The 9,334-nt window shown below is 40.8% G+C and overlaps 1 protein-coding gene across 1 annotated transcript; it reads left to right on the plus strand.

Moving 5' to 3' along the window:
* The first annotated feature begins 8,741 nt into the window (after nucleotides 1-8,741).
* SMIM36 (small integral membrane protein 36) lies at nucleotides 8,742-9,023 on the plus strand. Its single transcript, XM_077850440.1, has one exon. It carries the CDS (start codon nucleotides 8,742-8,744, stop codon nucleotides 9,021-9,023), a length of 282 nt encoding a protein of 93 aa, XP_077706566.1.
* Nucleotides 9,024-9,334: the final 311 nt, after the last annotated feature.

Raw genomic sequence — 9,334 nt, forward strand, 5'->3', positions numbered from 1 at the left:
CCCTGCTCACATCTCTCTTTTTACTCTTAGTCTTGCATGCTTCTTGGCAATTTCAACCAATTTCAATAAAATCTATCTCTGTAGATTTTTGCCTATCCCAACTGAAATCACATACCCGTCCCTCATCTTCAGCTCTACACACTCTCATGGTTCTCCCTAAATCTTGTCATCACCAGTAATTATGTCCCCTCCCAAATCTCAATTTCAATTACGTCCACCTCCAATTCTCCCAAGGCGTGTGCTCAACTCTCTACTCCAGCTCTCTTTGGACTACACAGGAACCACCATTGCCATGACCCTATCACAAACACACACACACACACACACACACACACACACACACACCATGTTCTTATTTCCATCCAACTTAGAAGCTTTGATCTAGTATTAGAACCATTTGCTTCCTAACACCCTTATTGGCCCTTCACTATATTTTATTCACTTGATTAAACCTCGAATCTGTCTAGCCAAATTATCTACTAACTTGGATCCAAATATCTCACTTTAAATTCATGATAACAAATCACAAATGGGAACCCAATAGTGCCTGGCAATCCTACTTTACTTCTCTAGGATATTTGTTTTCTCCTTCCCCAAAAGAAATATTTCAAAACTCTCTTCATTTTTCATATACTACATAGTTCCCTCACTCAATCTCTGTGAATGTCTTAGACTCATTTATACCTGGAAATAAAACACTAAAAACAAAAGAATCAGATGAAACAAACCTCCTCTTCCCACCCACAAGAACACTTTAAGCTCACTTACGTTTTTTTCTCCTTTCCTGATATAATGAAAGAACTGTCCCTGCTCCTAGCTGGGACCCATCCTTCTGTATTTATTCTGGACCTTATCCGTGCTCAAGAAAATTGCTCCCATAATCTTCCCTTTTCTCTTGTGTTATCAATTCCCCCTTTCACAACTAGATTGTTCCCATTGCCCCCACATGCTATAATATCACTCATATAAAAAAAAAAAAATTCTTTTACTCACACTGCCCTCTAGCTACTTCCCATTTTCCTGCAATCTTTCACAGCCAAACTCCTCAAAATTATCTTTGCTTACACTCTACTTTCTTACCTTCTATTCTTTTCTCAGCCTTTTTAAAAATCTCATTCCTTACCCTACCTCCTCCATGAAAAACTCCTTCGAAATGAATCAATTCGAAATGATGATTGAATGATTGAATGATCATTCATCATTGAATGATTCAGTTTTTATCAAAGTCTCAAAATTCTCTATTCTCATGTTACCCATCCCTTAGCAGCTTTTAACTCAGTGTCCACTTTCTTTTTTAAATCCATTTTCGCCTAGATTTCTCTGAGACCATGCTCCCCTGGTTTTCCTCTTACCTCACTGCCACTCTTTCTCTGTCTCATTTGTTGGCTCCTTTTTTTTTTTTTTCTCAACTTCTCAATGTTAGAATACTGTCTTGTCCTCTTCCCTATTTACACTTTCTCTCTATGTCATCTTGTCCAATTCCATGACTATAAATACTACCCATCTATCAACTCCAAAATCTGTATCTGCAACACCATTCTTCCCACTAAGATCCAGACTCGACTATCTAGCTGCATCCTCAGCATTTCAGATTTAGCTAATCCTAAGGAAAACTCAAGATCCATCCCCTAAACCACTCATCCACATCACTAAATGGTACCCCCATATACTCACTTGCTCAGGCCAAAATCCCCTTTTGCTCTCATCCTTTATATCCAATCCTAAACAAATACAACATATGTACAAGCCACTTAGCATCTTCATCAACAGCCTTGTCCATGCCACCACCACATCTGACCTACTATATTGCAGTGGACCCCTGACTGACCTCTCTGCTCCCACTCTTGTCTTTCTGTAATTCATTCTCTGCACATTGGCCATACAGTTTCTCCAAGATTAAGTGTGATCACTATAACTCTATTTAAATCTCTCCAATAGCTTCCTACTACTACCAGAATAAAATAGAGTCTTTAGCATAGCTTACCAAGCCCTGTGTGATCTGATCCTGCATGCATTCACCTGGTACAGTTTTATTATTGATATATATTGTGCCTTGAGAAGATGTGCCTTCTTCTGGAGTTTCTCTTGTCTTTTTTCTCCTTTTATTTAAAAAAAAAGTCTTGTCTTTTCTTTTATTCCCCCAATAGCTTTATTGAGATATATAACATATATCAAATCACCACTCTATGCCTATGTCTTTTACTTGTGGGGAATAACTGCCCATGATATAAAGGCACCACTCCCACTACACTTTCCTCTCTACTTACTTCTGTTGGATTGAAGATGCTAGGGTTGGGGTGGAGACAGTGACTTGTCATAGGAGAATAGCAACGAGGCTATATAGATCCTGAGTCTATGCTACAGAAGCAGATGGTGAAATTAGTTGGAGAAATATCCAACTATCTTTAAATATTCTCTGTTTCATAATTCAAGCCCTAATTATGCCCTGCAGTGAAAACTGCTTGGATAGTTCTCAATTCAGCTCCATCTACCTTATAGTTAGTCAACAGTCTTCTCAAATTCTGGTGTTAGATTGTCTTTCAGCCTTGTTTTAATGCATGTATAACTTACAGACATGGCTTAAATATACAAAACCTACTTCCCTTTATTTCTCTATAACTAAAATACATTAGTTCAGAAGTCCCCATGTCTTCCAATGGTAAAAATTCAATCTTGCTGCTAAAAGCAAATCAATGATTTTCCTATTTAAAGCTTCATCATTGGGGAAGTAAATACTTATTTAAATTCTGAGTTCTCCTTTTTTCCCTTCTTTCTGCCTTCTTCTTTCTGGGAATCATCTAAGTTTGTGGGGTCTTAGGTATTGTCCCAGCTTTGGGGAAGGAACATGTAGTCTACACATTATCATTTGTCTTCAGTGTTCCTCACTGAGATGTGGCCTATCTCACTTGTTCCTGGGCATCAAACTCTCTACCAGCTGTATCCTTGCTCATGTCCGAATCTCCTTGTCCCACAGTTGTCAGATCTGCTAACTCTCTACACCCTTGGTAGAAATATGAGCTCTTTTCCACCAGACATCTCTCAATTCTTCCATCTCAATCCCATTTTGGAGTCTTGGAGACTCTTGGCTATTTTCCCTCTACCCTCTTGGCATGACTTCAGTTGTTAAGTTAGTTCATCCAGTTTGCCACCTTCCTTGGAAATTTGTTCTCTACAATTCCAGCCTATTGCTGCTCAGTGCTATACAGGGCATGGGGCCTCTCCGAGAACCGGACAATTTCCCAGTGATATGCTCTAGGATCAAAGCCCAACCCTTTTTTGCTTTGAAGTGCTCATCTGGGTGATTCTATAATCTCTCCACTAATAGAAGTGTGTGGAGAAAAGAAAGGGCCTTCATAGGAGCACACAGAAATCTAGGTTCTTGCTGACTCCCCTTGGAACCCTCTTTCAACCTTTATTGTCTTCAGAGTAGTAGGAAAGTTGCTCACATTCTTCATTTTGCTTTGCTATATTTTGGCCGTGTTATAAATTCTGTATTCTTAGTCTCTTGATGCACAAAGCCAATAGTTTGTAATTTTAAAAATGGCCTTTGCTCTCCCCACAATGCCTGGCTCTAGGTCTATGGGCTCTGGTATAAATTTATGAAGTCTACAAAGAAGCTCAAGATGATGAATTTGACTCTTCCTGGCTTTGTGTCTCCTGAGAGTCACTACCTTTAGAAGTTTTGGATGATGAAGAAGAAGAGAAATGGGCTCAAATAATTCTTGGGAAGGGGAAAAGGAGAAGCAATGCCTTAACATCTTAAAAATATTATCCCCTGCTAACACTGTTTTTCATTTCTTTTGTAGGTTTTTTTTATATTTTTCTGTGTCTTCCAAGGAATTTTACTGGGAAGATATAAAAGGCTACATCAGGGACTGCCAGCCAGTTGCTATTTTAAACTGAAGGTCTTGTGTTTATTTTTTATGGAAGCTAATTTCACATACAAAAATTTTCTTTCATCTTGGGCATTTTCTTCATGGAGCCATACCCGAGAAGAATAAGCCAGAAACCTAACTCAGGGCTAGAAGGGGCAAGTGTCAGAAGAGTTTTGTATATCTCACAGTTTGCTCCAAGCCAACCATGGTTTTATCTAAGCATTGGATAGATCATGTATTAGTTTCCTAGGACTGTTGTAACAAAATACCACAAACTGGGTCACTTAAATCAACTGAAATTTATTCTCTTACAGTTGGGGAGACTAGAAGTCTGAAACCAAGGTGTCAGCAGGGTTGATATCTTTTAGAGGCTCGGAAAGAGAATCTGCCCTTAGCGTGTCTCTTAGCTTCTGGTGGTTGCCAGAAACCCTTGGCATCCCTTGGCTTGTAGACACCTCACTCTAATCTCTGTCACCATCTCCTCATGGCATCCTTCTTTCTGCGTGTCTTCCTGTCTTCACAAGGCCTTCGTATAAGAACAATCAGTCATTGGATTGAAGGCCTACCCTGATCCAGTATGATGTCATCTTAACTCAACTCATTACATCTGCAAAGACCCTATTTCCAAATATGGTCACCTTCTGAATTTCCAAGTGGATATGAATTTGGAGAGAGACTGTATTCAACCCAGTACAGGTGGAAAAATAGATCTTAAAATGTCTCTGTGATAAAATGTGGCAGCATTTCTCCAAAGGCTCCCAGATGAGTCATTCACTAGGTTCCAACTGGAAATGGAGAAAGGCAATGGGTTACAAGTAGAGTTATGTTTTATTAGTGCAAATGTTTAGGTTAAGTAGACTTTTGATAATATAGACGGCTATAATTTGGTTCATTATTTTTTAAAGATTTTATTTATTTATTCACGAGAGAAAGAGAGAGGTAGAGACACAGCAGAAGGAAAAGCAGACTCCCTGCGAGGATCCTGATGTAGGACTCATTCCATGACCGCAGGGTCATGCCCTGAGCTGGAGGCAGATGCTCAACCACTGAGCCACCCAGGTGTCCCAATTTGGTTCATTATTCTTACCACTCTCACTTTTCTAGCATCTGTGGTATCTAGCTCTGTGTCATTCCCACTCTACCCAGTCAAGAACTTCAGCAAAAAAGACCACTAGATTAGAATTCAAAGAACTTGGTTTCAAGTCTTATTTCTATTATTTACCATCTGGCCTTAAGCACGTCACTTCCCTGAGCCTCAACGTCCTCAATGGTAACATAACTAAACTGCCAATGATTTTTTTTTAAGTGTGTGACATTTTTATTTCCAAAGCTATTAAAACTTAAAACCAGGGGCACCTGGGTGGCTCAGTAGTTGAGCATTTGTCTTTGGCTCAGGTCATGATCCTGGGGTCCTGGGATCTAGTTCTGCATCAGGCTCCCTGCAAGGAGACTGCTTCTCCCTCTATGTCTCTGCCTCTGTGTGTGTGTGTGTCTCTCATAAATAAATAAAATCTTTAAAATAAATAAATAAAACTTAAAACCACACTAAAACTTTTGGGATGCTGCATTATATTGAGGAAGCAAGGGACTGTGTGATATCAGAAATAAGTTCCTGTCCAGAATAGTTAAATTACCAAAATATTTTGGTGTTTTATTGACTTTAAATGCATTCACACATATTTATCTGGCATTATTAATGGCCTGATGTTCCAGGTCAGCAAACAAAGTGGACTATACTCTAAATAAATGTGTGTACAACTGAGAACCCATGGAGTCCCTATCTGATTGGTTTTCAAATGTCCTATGGCACATAGCATGAGGTATTCTATGCATAGACTTGATATATTTTAGGCAATAGGAAAGAGGAGGAAGGATGAGAGGGAGAAAGAGAATGAGCTAGTTAGAATTCCATCACCTCTTTCGTCACCCCTAAAATGAACGTGATAATTCATCTTTTCATTAGGGCTTTTTAACATTGGGCATGTAGTGTCCTCTCGATGTTGATCACTTTATAAAGCTCTAAAGCACCTAGAAGCGAGCACAATAGATATTTTTAAATAAGTGAAAGAATAAGTATGTCCTGAAGACTTCAAGGAATTGTTCTGAAATGTGGCTTGCTATCCTTACTTATGTCCCCCTCTCCCGTTAATTAGAAGTAACTCCCAGTTGGCCTTTGGTCAATTTTTTTTCTTTCATTAGCAGCCTCTGCCTTGGCCACTAGATGGCAAAAGAGGAAAGTTCCTCAAAGATCAGAAGGGTTGATCCAGAGATGCGGGCTGCAGTGTGAATACAGCAGCCCATCCCTGGGGTTAATTAAGCAAAACAGAGAGCCAGCATTTCACCAAACACGCTGAAAGGAAAGGCAAAAGCTCCACAAGTCTGGGCTTGAAATGAACTTTGAGCACTGATAAATACAGAAACAAAAAACTCTCTGCAGATAGTAATAAAATACCAAACCAGAAACAATAACTTTGAACCAATTCTTCTGGGACACCATGGAGGGGAATCAGCAGAATGGGGACAAGGCAAGAAGAGAGGAGGCCAGACTGAATCAACCACCATCGTTAAAGGGTTATCACTGTTGTACAGAGAAATCTGGAGCTGATCTGAAAAACTTCGTTCAATACAACCGTTGCTACATGTTTCTGTTTAATTTAATGTGGACCAAAATGTATGTAGTTCTTATTTCAGGGTCAGTGTGAGAAAATCTTTGTGTCTTCCATTTAAAGTCATCCAAGAACTTCCTCAATATTGTTATATAAAAGAACCTGTGCTGTGCAGACCTTGGTTTACTGTAGAAGTCAAGGATCTAGAGTTCAGGGTGGACAGGAAAATTAATTCCCTGGTACATAATGCTGCCTTTTAAAACCTGGCTGTGATCCAGGAGCACTGCATGTGACTTCCAGGTGTACCAGACAACCCCACTTGCTGAGATTCTGTGCTCACCAAAAAAAAATTCTGATTATAAATGAACTTTATAGTATAATCTGCCTCCGGGGAGAAAAAGCTATGGTTGTTATAGCACGAGTCCTTCCAACCTTGTGACAGTTGTATTTTTCATCGTAACTTAATAAATTGGCATTCTGTTTTAAATAGCCTTCTCCTATAAGCTTGGTAAATGTCAATCGCCATGAGGAAAGGGACTTCCTCTTGACAAAAGGAACTCTCTGAGCCTGTGGGACTTACAACCTCATATGGTGTTTAAAAAAATCTCTGTTGAAAATCTCCTATGACATCTCTTGGCAAACAACCAAGGCTTTGGCTGACCCTGCTTTCACACTTGTATGGCTGAGATTCTCCGTCCTGGTGGCATATCAAAATTATGCAAATTATGAAGATAGTTAACTAATGTAGATTCCCAGACTCCAGCCCCAGAGCTTCTAATTCAATAGATCTGGAGCTGACGTGGAAATCTGTATTCCTAAGGAGCCCAGCTGTTTGGAGTCCACTGTTTGAGGACTAATCATCTGCTTAAGTATTATTCCACACAAAATCCAGGACCACAGAATCATGGAATTTTTTTTTTTTTTTAAGGTCTCCAGAGCAATAAGAACTTCTTTCTACAGCATCCCTGAACCATCAGCTTCCCATAGAAGCTGGGCATAAAGAGGCCAGACAGGAAGCTGCAAGGCCATTAAAACTTAACAACAGTGAGAAACCACAGACCTCTGGGAGCTTTGGCCTTTAGCTAGGAGTATCAAAGAGTCTCATTAGCTTTTGGAGAAGTATCCCCGTCTAGCCAAAACTGTATATATGAAACCGAGGCCAGATACATAATTTATGAACCCAATCCAAAATAAATAATTATTAAGAATTTCAAGACGGTGACAGTAGCACATTAAACAGGTATGGGCCCTTCTGAGCATGAGGTCCCATGTGACTACACATGATGCACGCCCATGAGGCTGGCCCTATACAGGACTATTGATTTATAAATCAAGAGAGATCTGCATTCTTATCTGATACTCCTTTCAATCTGCTTGCTTTTCTGCCTCCACATAGCAACCAAGGCAATCTCTTTAAAATGAACATCTGGTCCTGTCACTTCCCTGCATCTCCTTGCTCTAGGATCAAGTCTCAAACCTGGCCCACAAGTCCCCCTGCCACCTGACCCTTGCCTACCTCCCTTCCCTTATACTCCCCATTCTCTCTGGGCTGCAGTCATATAGCCCTGGTTTCATTCCTTCCATTTTTCCATGCTTCTTCTGGCTGAGATTTTTCACAGTGCTGTTCTCTGTGGCTAGAAGAATCCCCCCCTACCTGTCCTAACCTAGCCAGAAAGTATTTTTTAATGAATGAGTGCAAAACAACAGCAAATGAAGAATAGGTGAAAATGTCAGGTGTTGAGTGTGCCCCTCTTATTGAAGAAACACATCCATTCCAAGCATCACTTACCTGATTACCTTCATCACTCCCTATATGGACTCTTGGCACTTAAACCTCCTTACATAATGGGTGATCATACTTCCCAATGCGTCTAAGACAAATTCCATTTGTTAACAGTGTGCTTATTAACAACACTTACTTTTGCTCACCAAATCACCTGTTTGATGAATTAGATGGACACTCTGCTTACATACCACACTTTAATAACATTTGAGCCATTTCTTTCGTTCTCTTTCTGCAGGGGTGAGCGGACAAGACACAGCTTCTGTGTTTTGGTGGCTGTGGTATTAACAGCAAGAGCTTAAGTTATTAAACCGAGCAGCTTTAATCTGTGAGGTCTCCTGGAGCAGTGGGGATTATTGTATTTTTACTCCAGAGCCAGTGTAGCTATTCCAATGAGCTAGGGTTTTTGCTCCCTGCAATCCCCACACTGGTCCTGTTGCCCTTCCCTAGATCCACTTCCTAACCGTGAGAGATGTGATGGAGTTTTATTTGGAGATTGACCCTGTCACCTTGAACCTGATCATCCTAGTAGCAAGCTACGTCATCTTGCTCCTGGTGTTCCTCATCTCCTGCGTGCTGTATGACTGCCGAGGCAAGGACCCCAGTAAGGAGTACGCTCCTGAGACCACTCTTGATGCCCAGCCCTCCATCCGCTTGGTGGTGATGCAGCAGAGCACTTCGGGGGACCCCTGGGCAACAGGGCCCAGCTTTCACTTTGGGGACCCTGCTCCATTGGGGAAGAAAAGCACAATGGTGTGAGGCTGGCTAAGGGGTACTGAGGAAAGAGCACAGCCATTCTGGACAAACTGTTCTCCATGTGGCTGCAATTCTCTTGGTGCACCACCAGTCCTGCCTGGCTATGTAAGTGAGAGTGCTGCCTCACCTTCTACTTTCTTGTCACCCTCTTTGTGGACGAAGCAACCATTTAAGGTAAGAAGCCCCAGGTGGCCTTTGCTCAAGTTCTCCGGATGCAAAATCTCATTAATACTATTATATAGTGAAGGCGTTGGGCCCTTCCTGGTGATGCTGTCCTTGTCATTTCTAGGAGAGATTGACATTTGAGTAAGGTC

This window comes from Canis aureus, chromosome 16 (genome assembly GCF_053574225.1).
Source record: "Canis aureus isolate CA01 chromosome 16, VMU_Caureus_v.1.0, whole genome shotgun sequence".
Classification (NCBI taxonomy): Eukaryota; Metazoa; Chordata; class Mammalia; order Carnivora; family Canidae; genus Canis; species Canis aureus.

Bases quoted from the DNA above. Each gene is read 5' to 3' on its own strand.
- SMIM36 (XM_077850440.1), top strand. From the start codon at position 8,742: ATGGAGTTTTATTTGGAGATTGACCCTGTCACCTTGAACCTGATCATC.